Source organism: Grus americana, chromosome 8 (genome assembly GCF_028858705.1).
Source record: "Grus americana isolate bGruAme1 chromosome 8, bGruAme1.mat, whole genome shotgun sequence".
Classification (NCBI taxonomy): domain Eukaryota; kingdom Metazoa; phylum Chordata; class Aves; order Gruiformes; family Gruidae; genus Grus; species Grus americana.
The window spans coordinates 20426815-20441175 of record NC_072859.1 but is presented as its reverse complement, the minus strand read 5'-3'; the positions used below and the strand labels follow the sequence as shown (position 1 = coordinate 20441175).

The following is a 14361-nucleotide window of genomic DNA, read 5'->3' as shown; positions in this document are numbered from 1 at the left end:
TGGTGTGAACGAGAATGCAAACGTCCAGCCCTAAGCCCTTGTTTCTGTTATCTTCGCTTAGACATGTAAAGCTAGGATCATGGAAGTTGTTCATTTAATGTTTCACAGCACTCTTGACTGATATTTGTTATGTTTTTGACTATGAGACTGTTTGGGTATAAACATTTATGCAAATCCATCCGTGCTGCATGTGTATTCACAGCACGTGCTTATTTGAGAACTAGTGTCATGCATTGCCGCACATGTCCGCAGTGCTATGTGCGTATATATAGGATTTTGCTGGAGTACGCACAACGACCAGCCGATCCTTGTCCAGCAAATCCCAAAGGGCAGTAATGCCTGTTGGACCTTGGTGGGTCTTAACGTACGGAGCCTATACAGCATGATGTGCTCGTGAAGGGATGAGCTGTAATGCCAAGGATATGCTAAAGATGCTGCAGTGTATCTCATTTGTTAGTGATGCTGCTGCTGTCTTCTCAAGGATATCAAAATGCCTGTCAGCACCTGGATGAAAATCAGCTGACTCAGACTCAATCTGGCCAAAATGAAAATCATAACGGCTAGAGCGGGGGAAATGTTTAAAACTGGGGTAACATCTTTACCTATCTGTGATAGCATCTCCAGGCATTTATTTAAATATTATAGCACCTCAGGTTTCTATTTTTTGTCATTGTCTGAGAGATCAAGATGGTTGATGGCAAAAGTACCCTCTTCTTTTCCCAAGCTTAACCTCTTCTCCTGGTGCTGATCTGGCCGTCGCAATCTGCATGCCCTTCCCCGGCAGAGTGAATTACCGGTAGCTCGCTGCACCTCCGGGTAAGCGCGTAAAGAATGCAGAGACTCCAGCTTTGGCAAAACGAGACAGCCCTCTTCAACGGTAGCAGCTTCACCGCCCCCAATGGTTTGCAGGTTATTTCCTCACTATGCCTAAGTCTTGTTTCTGATCTTCAAAGCAATAAAGACCTGGCTTCCTCAGAGACTGCTTCTTTAATCACAAAAGCACAGGTACTCCTCTGAAGCAAGCAGTATCACACAGATCAGGATAATGCAAGTGAAAAGGTGAAAATCAAGAGAAAGTCGCTTAACTGAAGTGTTCATTGATAGAACTTCAACCTACAAAGCATCAAGATTATTCAGGTAAGTGTTCCCAAAACTTTGCAGCTGGATAATCCAAGCAGCTTGTACCACTGCCAAGGTAGAGCCACGCGCTGGCTAGCTCTGCCCGGTGTTCACGTGGAACGTACTCCACTGCACAGCCTCGGCAGACTGGAAATTGCCCAAAGGTATCTGCTTTAGTGTGCATTAGCGTATACGTATAAAATCCTGCCTTACAGAGAGTAAGGTAATTCCGTATTAGGCCGTGACAGCATGTTCTGCACCGGTGGGCAGCCCACGGTGTCAGGAGAGGACTTTGATAGTCCCTGTGGAAGATGGTAGCCAGGGCGGCTGCCACCAGAACAATTCATGCAGCCTGCAGCCTTGGGGAAAGAACGCTGCCAGGAGAAGCTGGGTATCGCATAAATTGTCCTGGCAGGATATATATGGTTTGTGATCCATAAGATTAGCACTTCTGCTCTCCACGCTCACCACTTTGAGGCACATAAAATAGAGCCTGCTTTTTGATAAGCATTTCCTTCCAGAGCTAAAACACTCAAAGCATTTCACGTGGTAAATACATATATTTAAAGAGAGCTATCACCAACTTGAAAGTCACAATACCGTTTGAAAACGCGTAGCTGTAGCTATTTATGACATGAGTGGCAGCAAAAGGGGGGGGAGGAAAAAAAAAAAATCTTTCCTGGCAGCTCGCTTGCTTCTGGGTTTTGGGTTTTTTTTTTTTCTTCTATAGTCTGTTGAGCCATGTAAACAGAGTTTGTGAACAGGCGGCAAGTGCGAGTTTCCTCGTGTACGCTGCCGGGGGTGCAGGCCCGGCGGGACGGCCCGGGGGGCAGCCGCGGGTGGGTGTCCCCGGGCCGCCCCGGCGATGCTCAGGCGGAGGCTGCCGAGCCCCCGGCGCCGGGCGGGTGCAGCCGCAGGGCCGCGGCGCGCTCGGCCTCCCGGGGTCACCTTGGACACGGCGCGCCTCGCCCCCCGCGCCCCGCGGGCGGGTCAGCCTCCCGGGCAGCGGGCACGACGCTGGGAGCGGGGGGCGCTCCCCCGCCGCCGCCCTGCGAGGCCCGGCCCCGACCGGGAGTACGCGGAGGCGGCCGCGCCCCCGCCACAGCGGCCGGCGCGGAGGCCGAGGGCAGCCCGCCCACCCCTGCCCTCTGGGAGCCGCTGTTGGCGCGGGCGGGCGTCGCCCGGGGCTCCCGCACCCCCCCTCAAGCCGCCGGGCGGCCGGGGCGGCGCAACTCCCCCCCCCCCCCCCCCCCGCGCCCCGAGGCGGCGGCGGCGGCAGCAGCAGCGGCCGGGGCCGTGGACAGCGGCGTCCCGCGCCCCGCGCGCCCCCGGCGGGCGGCGTAGCAGGGAGGAGGCACCGCCCCGGCCGTCATTTCCGCCGTGTGTCGGGGTGGGGGAGGGGGGCAGAGCGCTCGCCTCCTCCTCCGCGGCGGCCGGAGACACAGAGACCCAGAGCGGGGCGAGGGGAGCTCAGCCGCCGCCGCGCCCGCGGGCCGCGCCGCCCCGCCAGCCGAGCCCTGCCCCCGCCCGCCGCAGCCGCCCGGCATCCTTCCCGCCCCCCCCCCCCCCCCCCGCCCCGCGCCGCCCCGGCCCGGCCATGGGGAACGCAGCCACCGCCAAGAAGGGCAACGAGATCGAGAGCGGTGAGTGAAGGGGGATCCGCCGCCTCCGCCCGGCTCCGCTCCCCGAGGAGGCGCCGGCGGGCCGGGCCCGGCGAGCCTGCCCCGCGCCGCAGGCCCCGCGGCCTAGCGGCCGAGGCGCCGAGCCCCCCGCCCCGCGCAGGCCCTGCCGCCCGCCGCTCCCGCCGGGCCCCCGCCTCCGCGCGGCCTGCTCGTCGCCGCGGGGAGCCCGCCCCGGCCCCGGCGCCAGCCCACCGCCGAGCCGCCCTCCCTCCCGCCCGCCCGGCTCGGGGTTTAGCTTCTCAGGAAATAAGCGGGATAAATTCGCCTGCGGCCGCCAGGCCGAGGCCGTCGCCGGGCCGCGCGTCCGGCTGTCCCGCAGCAGGTGTCCGTCCCCGGCGAAGGAGGAGCTGCTGCGGGGCCGGGGTGGCGGCGGGCAGGTGTCAGCGCCTCCTCCAGCCTCCATCCTCACCCCGGCCGGCTCGCTTTCCCCACCCCTGAACACACCCTTGCCGGCGGGGGAGGCCGCCCGCCGCGCCGCGCTCCGTCTGCGGCGGGAGGGTTTTCATCCCGCTGCGGGGAATGTAGGTCAGAAACTCCTAAGCGTGCCCGGATCGTGCAGCCCCGGTGACCCCGCCGGTCCTGCCCGCTCCCCGTGGCACAGCCCCAGCCCCGCGGCGTGTTTACATCGTTCGGGAGCGCGCTGGGAGAGCGCTCGGTGCGAGCGTCGCTCTCCTGATCCCTGGGTAAAATGGAAGACAAAAGCGTTGATCTGAACTTGCCGTCACAGGGTGCTTTTTGCTGATTTTTTTCCCCTGAGTATTTCAGCATAATCTTTAAATAATATAAAGCCGATTTAACTGCTGGGAAATGAACCCCGACTTTATTTTTAGTAAGGTAACTTCTTTACTTTGCTTCTAGTGGAAAAGTTTGGGTATGTTAGTGATGAATAAGAGAAAAGACAAGACGTAGAGAACAGCCAGTTGTGCAAGATCAGTGTTCCTACAACAATACCCTTTGTCACTGGAAATTCCATGCGTGTTATTAAAATGGAAAGAAGTTTAAACATCAAAGTTACTTTTTGGGGTGTTTTTCAGTTTGTTTACTTTTTGTGTGTTTACTACTGAGGACCGGGGTAGAACCGGGTAACCCGATTTGCATAGGCCGGTGCCTGCCCACGCAGCGTTCCTCTGGCTTCCCCAGGATCTGCATGGGTGTCTCCAGCTGTGGGACCAGGGGCTCGGCTTGACCTACCCAGTTGTGCTGTGTGGTTTTGCCTTTCCGTTCTTGCGTCTTACCTCATTGTTATTATTATAGATTTCACAATCCAAATGTTTTATCAGTATTTGACCATTATTGTTTAGCGTTTCTATTTATTTACTTAGCTGAGTGCGTTAATTTTTGATGGGAAGTATTTTAGTCTACCTATAGGTATGTGTGGAGAGAGAGAGAGAGAGTGGACTGTTTGAAGTACTTGAGATGACAAAACAATCACATTTTGTACTTCATAGTAGCTGTATTGCTATTAGTCTATGCAGTTAAATACACTATACCACACAGTGTTTACTTAAGTCTCTTCTCATATTACCAAATAGAGTGATTTTTAAGTTAGAGTTTACTTCAGAACTCCTGTCTCCTTTTGTTAAAGAGTTTAAAAATTAAATGCTGCTAGAGACAACAAGCTCAAATGTTCACTTAGTATATTTAGCAGCAAAAAGCTCTGTAATAATACAACTTCTGTAACTAGGAGAAGAAATTGATCATCATTGACATACTGCTGGGAAAGATCAGGATTCACTTACTATGGAGGATCAATAGTATACGAATACTATACATGTAATAAATTATTAGAAGCAATATTTGATTTATTGGCAGTGAAAGTTGATGTGTAACCTATTCATATGATACACAGTAACTAAAAACTAAAGAAACATAAAATGTGATGGAGCTTTAATGTTTCTGATACGTATTCACATTGTTGAGCCAGTTTTCCTGTTTCGTGTATTAAGTGTCCTTAGTAGCACATGTTCCAAACGTCAGGACACTGAAAATGAAGTTGTTTGACATGGTAACAGAAAAATGTCCAGGTTTGACTTGTAAAAGCGATGTTATGCCCTTGATCCACGTGTGGAGCATATGGTATTGTGTGGATCAAGGACATGCTAAGGTCCCTGAAAGAACAATGAAGGGTAACGCAGCTTCCACTGATAACTATACTTGCTGGTTCACGGAGTGTAATTTGAGACCTCTTTCACTATCTGCAGTCAGCACAGTAAATGCTGTTCACCTAACCGTGGCCCTTATATTCCTCTTGTTTATTTTAGCTTTCCATGTATATTCAGGTATCTTCAGTACTTGTTACTTCGCTCAGGCTATCAAGAAGAATAAAAAACAGTTATATGTGAACACCAGTAGTAGAATGGAGCTAATGTTTCAGAGTGTTTCTAGGCAGAAGTTGCAGCTGAATGAAATCTGAACACTGGTTAGGTTTCTTAAGCTTAGCCACCAAGAAAAAGTGATTCAGGCTTGCATAGCAGGGAGGGCAAGATACATGTCTGTATGTACAGAAGATGGAAAGCTTCAGTGTAGTCTGTTAGGGTTTTCTTTCTATGCCCTTCTGTTCCAGGTTCTCCTAATATACGGTGCCCTTTGGGAGGACCAAAATTAAGTGACCCTTTAGTAAAGAGAAGCTTGAGGGTTGTGTACCCATTTTAAACGGGTTCATGGTTTTCCACAGGGCACAGCAGCCTACAAATTCTGAGGGTCTTTTAGAATAATAATATAAGTAGTTTTTATTTGAAATCTGAAGAGAGACAATTGTCAGTTTTCTTAAATTTCTCTAAGTTTGATCCCTCATCCTAATATTCATTTAATTATTCACTTCATTGTTTGGGGTTTTTTTCCAGCTGTTCAATTTACAGTAGTTGAGAGAACTTATTTTGCAACCTATGAGTTAAAAATGTCAACGTGGTAAATTACATTTAGGGAACAAAAAAAAGGCCACAGGGAGTCTACCTTAACTTGTTGCAATTAATGTAGGAAAATGTTAGCTTTATTAATATTCATTATCTTGGAATCATTTGTTAAAGTAACACACAACATAAAAGAAACATAACTACCACACATATCTGAGTTTAAAAAGGTCACACAGTTGTGTTGTTGTTTTTTTTTTTAATCCAGTAAGTGGATCTGTTTCTTTCAACATCATTATTGATTTTATATGAAACAGGAATGTTACCCTCTGGGGTTAAACCATGACATAACTTCACTAGGAGTATTTTCTAAACAGGAATGAATGCCAGCACTGCAAACTGTAAGTTTGTAGAAAGTTTTGGGTTTTTTTTCTTCAGATAACTTGATAATACAGATTTTTTGAAGTAATTACTATGTATGGCTCTGAATTACTTGCCCCTTTAGATATGCAAGGTAATGTCATACGTGACAGCAAGAAATTTTGTTTAGAAATTAATAGTAATCTCACTTGGTGTTTTGTTTGTGGGTTTGGGATTTTTTTTTTTTCCTAGATTCAAGAATACTTAGCTGTGTTATTGCCTGTTTCTTTCTTTTTAATCACCAAACTGAATTAGAGACCAGGTGATTAAATACACTCATTGATGACTGGAAGATTTATATACTTTATCTTCTTCCAGTAGATCCTGAAACCACACAGGTTTGGCTTCTGAGTTGTGTTAGCCAGGATTCAAATGGTCCTTGCTGGTAGTAAATTGCTCTTAAAATGTATGTTTAAAATTAAACTATACATGATTTTCAAAGCATAATTCTGTACACATATCTTCTTACCTGGTAGCTGGATCTCCGGTTTCCAGTGCATGAGGACTTTATTAATCTGGCATGACTTTACTAACTTTGACTTCTATGGTCTTTAAATAGCCAAGTACAGTGTGTGTGAAGTGTATTCTGCATGTGAGTTTTATGTTCATTCACTCCTCCTCCTCCTCCTCAAAGTGTTCCCACTACAGTATCTTCAGTATGACAGAGTTCTATTATAGTCAATTCATCCCTTTTATAACTATTCTGTAAGTAGTGCTCCTTTAAAATGTGCTTGACAGGAAGATGCAGCCTTCTTAATTTTCCTTTGCCAGTAGATTTTAAACTCCTCAGGGGACATTTCTTAGAACTGAGGTTTTTTTCTTACTTTTCATGTGTATTCAGCGCTGGGTCATTCTGCTGTATTTACTCATTGAGGACCAAAAGAGACCACAAGTTTGTTTCTTGTAAAGACTGGATGAGGTAAAGCTCTGTCACTGCTGACCTTGATTAGGTTAAAACCAGTGAAGTAGAGGTGAAAAGCTCCGTCCGTGTCCGTTACTGTTCCGAGCTTGCTGACTTCCTGCCACTTTTCCAGAGACCCTTGTTTCAGTGTTTTTGATCCGAGTGTAGTTTTGTTCAACAGCTGTGTCTTTTTTTTTTTTTCTTTTGCTTATTGTGTTTATGCTCTCTGATTTTGAAATGGATAGCTTTTGGAGCCTTGTTTACGCATTTTGGAACATCAGCATAGTATGTATTGTATAAAGAGTAATTAACAATATACATTCCAGTGATGCTGGAATGGACTGTATGGATAACATCTCTAAACAATGTATTTAAAGCTTCTTTCCTTATATTTTTGGGCTTGTATTGTCTCACTGTTGATCAATTAGATTGCAGCAATATGGAACTCCATCATCTGAAAATCACCAATGTAAGACTACCAGTATGTACCATCTGAAAATTCTGCTTTAATTAAAAACAAAATGCTTATTCACAGCTTGGGCTAGCAAAGAGAGAGGGTATCATTCAGTAAATGATAGCCACCTGGTAGCATAACAAAAGGTCAGGAGGACCCCCAAGTGATAAATTACTTCATGTATTTAGCTGTTGTAGTTAGGCCTTTATTACAGGCTCAGACTGCTTTAAAGACAATATTTTAGATTACTGGACATTCCCTTGTTACTGGGTTTCTTCAGTGTTCATTCATTTACCCATATATCCACATTCATCGAAATTACACAGTCAAAAGTAGTATATTGAAAAATACTCAGATTTCACCTATTTTTGGCAACAGTCACATTGTTCCTTAGTGTAATTAAGGCTGTGTCTGTGCTGCAAAAATTAACTGCCTCTTTCATAGAAGGATCAGAATGTGGACAGAGAAGCAAGTGGAAAAATTGTTGGGACACAGCACTGCAAGGTACAGTGTCACGGGCTGCCCTGCCTGAGTGGAGGGCTGTGCTCCCTGCCGCGTGTCAGGCTGTCGGGGAGTCTTCTCCAGTTAGTTAAGTTCTTCCATGACTGACACATCTCTCCTTTGGACGGAGCTGTGGAAAGGCCTTTGGATGGCTGTCAGATTTTGTGTGGTTTGCCTGCATCCTCACTATGCACATTGTGAAGGGCTTGTTTGCCCAGAAGCTTGCCTTTTTTCCTTCCAAGCTACAGCAATTAGTTTAATAAAGAATACTGTCTCTGCTACACAGTAGGTGGGTTCCATATCAGATCTAAGTAGAGGGTATTTTTTTGATCAGTGCTTCTGGTCATTTAAGCTTTCAGAGTTTTCAGTGTTAGGAACCTTGAGTCAGTGGGGATTTTTCTTATAAACTTGTGAAACTTAGGGCTAGAGCTTGGCAAAGAATCTGCCTTGCAGTGCTGCTCTCGAGGTTTGTCTTCGTTACAGGTGCAAGGTGTTATTTCATAAGCATTTCTTTGAGTTACAGCTCTGCTTTTCTGTCCCCTGCCGCTTTTTTCCTGCCTCTGTGCCCTCAAGTGTGCTGGAGCAACTGTTTATGAGACAAGGTGAACTGAATTTGAGATTGATCTGGGTTAAAAATAACCCTGCAGAAAAGGGAAAGCAGAAGGGACTTTAGTTAACGTGGATCAGCTTCCTGATCCAGTTCACTGGAGCTACGGTAACAGTTGTGCCCGTGCAGGTGGGATATGGCACAGAGGTGAGACTGGACAGCAGGCACAAGACAGGGGCTGCCTGACCGACTGCTGTTGCTGAGAGCTGTGGTGCTCTGGTCTCGGGCTGTACTGCAAGTCTTTTCCTACCATGCACAGTTTCTACGCTGTGAGGTAGAAATGCTTCCTGGGGAACAGAGAGAGGACAAAGTAGCAATGGAGCTATGAGGAGGTGAGTGAGAAATGTGTTGTCTTAGGAGTTGCAAAATGAAAAGATAAAATCACCCTGTTTTTTCTTTTTTCTTTCCTTCTCCCCCTTCCTCCCCCCCCCCCCCCCATGGTTGGGAAAGGATTAAACACATTCCTCAGTGTAATTTTATTTATTTGTTTTATCCTGGTGTTCGGGGCTAGTCGTGATTCAGGATCCCATTTTATTTGTACACAAACCAGACAATGTATTCTCCAAAACCCACATGTTCTGTTTTGGATAATAAGGTGAATGCAGACAGATGGGAAATACAAGATGAAAGTGAGACTATTACTCTGTGTAGCAGGAGAATTGGGATAAAGCAATTTGAGGGTACATTTGTAGATGTTGCTATGCGGGGAGCTAGAAGGAAGATACTGGGGTAGCCCTGCCTGTGTTTCAGCTCAGCACCGGTAAACAACAGTCTCTTCGGTGCTTGGTTGAGCCTGTCTCTTTGGCATCCTGCTTGCTGTTTCCTCAGCGTCACAGCAGAATAACGTCCACTAAGAGTAAGGTTTCACAAAACAGCTGAGCCCATCTGGTGACTTGTACTGTTGAAAAATACATTTTTATTCCTAGACCCTTCACAGGTCACAACTCTAGTGTTTTTCGGATCCATTGATAAACTGGTTTACATAGGTGGAAAACTATGTGGCTTTTATCCCTTTGGGTTATCTGTAATTATTTTGCACGCTAAATCAATTCACTGAGGTGTCAGATGGCAAGAGACAGATTCAAAGGAAGCGGTGAAAGCACTGTTGGCAATGAAATGGTGAGGTGGCAAGAAAAAGGGTTCTCTCTTCTTAGCACTGAGCTCTTAGATTAACTTAACAGTTTCCTAAGACTTCACGCTACTAACTTCTTGGAAAAATGATTACTCCAAACTACCCCTTTTCTGTCTGCCTTTGTTCATATAATGAATTACTTCAAGGCTTGAAGTTTTTAGTGAGAGATGTTAGCACCTAGCGGTTGGACTTTGCTTTTTCAAGATTTTAGAGTCATAGGAAGATAGAGAAAATATAGCAAAACATTGCGTCTTTCCATCTCCGTACTTATCATATGGATCTTTAAGACAATAATATTTTAGAATAATTTTTTGTTTATTTTTTCATTTTGTTCTCTTTTTGCCAATTTGATATTCAAACTAAGAAATGTACCAAAGCTTTTATTTCATTCATTCATTTTCTCATTCATTAAACTATTTTCTACTGTTCCCTGCCCAGAGGGGTTCATCTGTAATCTGTAATAGAGGGCTTACTAGCTTGTGATATAATGATTTCTGGTGTATATTCCTAGATACACATGTAGTAAGGGTTAGGCTAACTGTGTGGGTTGCTTAACATTTTACCATGTGGTAAAGATGTGGAAGCACCTTGTTGTTTTGGGGGTTTGTTTGTCTGTTTTTAAAAAGCCACGTTTTTTTATGACTTCAGACTGAACAACCAGTTTGTTTTCAGTGTTTCTTTACATTAGGGTATCATCTGTCTATAGTTTTGAGCCATAGTTTTGAGGGTTTTAGAAAATCTTTCAGAAAATCATGGAAGTATATAAATACACTCTGCATGTTAGAGATAAATGGGCCTCCGGACTCTGAGAAAGCAAAAAATCTTTTCCATGACATAGCTGTTCTCTACTAGAAAAAGCCTGATGAGCATTTTGAGCCAAGTTCTTGCCATAGGAAGGACAGAGTATTACTGTTCTTGCACTGACTGTTTCTTCTGAGAGATATGGTATCTGTGTGGTAGACTAACACTGAATAGTAAGCTATCTTACCTGTGATGTTAAAACAAGAGGCATAGAAAATTCTCCTTCAGTACATTGTTAGATGAATGAGTATCTAATCTGCTGGGTGATTCATAAAGGTAAGCGTTAGTTTTATTATCTGTCTGCCTCTAGTTAACTTTTATCCTTTTGTTAAAATACTGTAATGTTGAAACAGAGGACATCAGGAACTTTTTGTTTATTTCATTCAAGTTAAGCTGCTTCCAGCAAGTATGTACTTGTTAACCTACTGCACCTACTGTTAGCGCTTGTCTATAAACCCGCGGACTTCCACAGCTGCAGTGTGGTTCAAGAAATTAAAACAAAGGAAACTGCATTTCTGGCACAAAGAAGGAAGCTTTAAAGATAGAAAAGATTGTTATTTTTGCCTGTGCCTAGAATCCATTTGCTCTTCCCTCTCGTGAAATGACATAATTAAGGGTGTATGTACTCAGATACATCAGCAGGTGCATTGTCATAGTAATTAAGGTTAGTTTTGGTTACTGTGATATTAGGCAGTTTGAAATTCTTTGTTTGTCATGTGGCAGGTAACAGTAATAGGTTTATTTTATATGTAAATTCTAATTGTTAAGCACATGATAATCTAGCCTTACTTTGCACAGGGGAAAAATGTGACTTAACTGCACCAAAGTCTATCATCACAGGTAATTTGCATTAAAAACTTTACCTTATTCAAGCATTTTATTAACTGACCCATAGATTAATGTGGAGCCTGGAGGTTTTAATCGGGGTTTCTCACTGAAAAACAGGGAAGATGGTGAGAGAGAAAGCATTACATCACTAAAATCATAACCAAACCAATTTAAAAGATCATGGTATTTCCTTCTAACAGGTGTCATGATGATGAAAGAAGATATGTTTTCATTGACTTGTCAAGGACTATTTTCTATCAGGCAGTTTTTAAAAATTCAATGCTTCAGTGATGCATTTGGTCCTTGTGAAAACTTGTGCGATGAGAAGGGGAGGCTCTTTGAAACCCAGGACTATGCCTGCACTTCAGATCCCAGCACTGGTATTCTGCTTGGAGAATTATGGGTTAAATGTCCTAAAGCAGTAGACTGCAACAATGGATCCCATAATTAAACTGGTTTCTCTCCATTAGCTTAAAAATCTACATTTTAGTGGTACTTGTTTATGTGAACTGAACTTCAGAGTGAAATAACATGCTAAATCATTTAGCTTAATTTAATGGCCTATATGCATAGGTCACTGTAGTGTAAGTCTATAGCAGCTTCATGGGATGAGGAACCTGCTGGGAGGTTCAGGATGTGTAGTGCTTTCATGGTTCTTACGGTGTCTGCTGGTTCTTTTGCAAATTAGTAGACTTCTTTTTTTATTTGAGTTTCTTGAGGACTGATGATCAGCTGCAAAACTGATGCAAAAACAAAATTAGCTTCAGTTTTTCCTGAAGATTGCTCTAATACCTAGGAACAGTTTAATTTCTATCTAAAATTTGTCTATCGCTACGATACACTTTCTGCCAAAGATTGCTCTTTCAATTCTACCTACGTGATTATCCACTGCTCATTTAGTGTTCAAATGCAGAATTTATTTTATTTGCATATTAACTTAGGTTTTTTTATGTTGAACTCCGAGGTAGAACATTCTTGAACTTTAAATGAATGTGTCCGCAGATGTGTTTTTCCCTCTGTTTTCATTGCTGAGTAACATTTGTTACCATATGCAGATAACAAACATATCAAACATGTTGCATCTAAGGGGAACACTCAGGAAAAGGTTGGCAAGGTTGGCAAAAGGTACTGAATGATTCCATATGAAGAATTACTATGTAAGTGACATTTCCTACCTAGAGTAGATAGAGGATATGATCTGTAAAATTGTGTGTGGCACAGAAGTGAGAAGTGTTCTATGCTTACCCTGTTCTTGCTGGTTTTAAGCAGCCACCTTGAGTCACTGTTCCTATTGGATTTTGCTTAGAGACAGGTGCCAATTGATTCCTAATAAAACATTAGAGCCCTACTTGAGAATGAGGAACTACAGAAAAAGAGAATGGAGTGAAACCAGGCAACAGCTGATAAAAGGAGGAGTCTGGGTCAAGAAATGTAAAATAGAGAGCACTAAGAATATTATCTGGGTCTTGTCCATGTTCTCCTATCCCAGAAGAGGCAGCTGATGAACACTGGCCGGAGATGCTCTGCCTGGGGGCGTTGAAGTAGATGACATGGGTGTCAGGGTCATCCTGTGAAGCTTCTTCCTCCTAGTTGCAGCTTGGTCAGAGCCAGTGGAGTTGATGCTGAGACCCTGCATCATGTAGGGCCTTAGAGGGTAAGTGTATAAATGTAAAGGTGAGCAAAGAGCATCTCAATAAGAGGTTTTGGAGATGCTGGAGGAGGGGTTGCCACTTGGCCCACTCTAGCCACAGCACACCTGTGTGTTCCACCTTATCCCAGAGGGAGCTAAACTCTTGGGACCCCGTGAACAGCAGTATGGATGTGCTCATCTCTTTAAAGTATTTTTCCTGGCTGGGCTCTGGATTTAGCCCAGAGTACAAGCTGGTCCATCTGGCATCTTGCCTCTTCTGATGGTAGGAGATCCTGTCTCCTCCTGTCTGGGCAGGGCCAAAGGTGCAAAAGTGAAGTATGCATGCACAGTGGAATTTTCCAAGATGAGGTGTGAAGATGAACTGGGTGTCAGGAAGCCTACTTGAAATACTGTGTGGGGAAGCATGTGTATATCACAGGGACAACAGTCTTCTGCTGGTGTTTACAATTCCTTCAGTCTTGTAACCAGGAGTTATGCTGTTGCTGTCGATGTAGCATTGCAGGTCAAGGCACCTGGGTGACTAGCTTCGTGCCAGGTACCCAGAGCCACATTCTGTATTTTGGTTCTGCCCCAGATGCCAGGTATACTTGGCACGTTGTATAGTTTCAGCCACCTTTATCATTTTTCTTTGATACCTGTTATGGCGAGTCCTTTATTTACCTACAGTCCTAATCTTCTTTGTGCACTTAATTGTATTCCTAGCAGTCCTCACCTATGTTTTCTTGTAGTCTGACGTAAGACAGTTTTGCATTGCACCGGAGTCCATTGTTTTCCGTACCAAAGCGGTACTTTTTGTCTGATCTTTTTACCGTGATAATCATAGGTGCTACTTGTATACCTTCAAACATTTTTTTGGGTGGGTGTTGGTTTTTTTTTTTTTTCCAATGGATGATATCTCTTTAGAAGCTTGCTAATTTCAGGAGCTAAACTGATATTATAAAGTTGTTCCCTTCAGAAGAGTTGGGGTTTTTTTTTTGGTGATGGTGGGTTTGGGGTTTTTGTTCTTTTTTTTAAGCAGATGCTTGAAACTGCCATTTATCAAAGAAAAACATTTGCTAAGTAATTGACAACGGGAATGTAGAACATGATTTGGCCAAATAACTGTTGTGCTTTTCAACCATAGGACAGTGTTGTATGATGATTTGGTTGAATTTCTAAATCATTTATAGCCACGGTTACTTGTTGGTATTACTTAAGAGATGTCCTGAAAAACCATTCTAGAAGCAATTTTATAGTGTCCGCTGGGCAAGAGCTGTATTTTCAGAGTAGAACCCAAATTTTGCTGATATGATGGGGTTTTGGGGAAGAAAACCCAAACCAAAACATGTTTGTATTCTCTTCAGCTTGAGGCTATAATTTTAAAACGTTCTTCAACTTGCTGCTTACGGAGTAGTTACGTGACCAATTTTCTTTGGC

General features: G+C 44.4%; 1 protein-coding gene across 1 annotated transcript in view; it reads left to right on the top strand.

Moving 5' to 3' along the window:
- Positions 1-2381: 2381 nt before the first annotated feature.
- Positions 2382-14361, top strand: part of PRKACB (protein kinase cAMP-activated catalytic subunit beta) — a 75037-nt gene continuing 63057 nt past the window's right edge. The window contains exon 1 of the mRNA XM_054833435.1: positions 2382-2762. Coding sequence (XP_054689410.1) covers positions 2717-2762 — 46 coding nt within the window. The 5' untranslated portion in view covers positions 2382-2716. The remainder of the gene's footprint in view (positions 2763-14361) is intronic.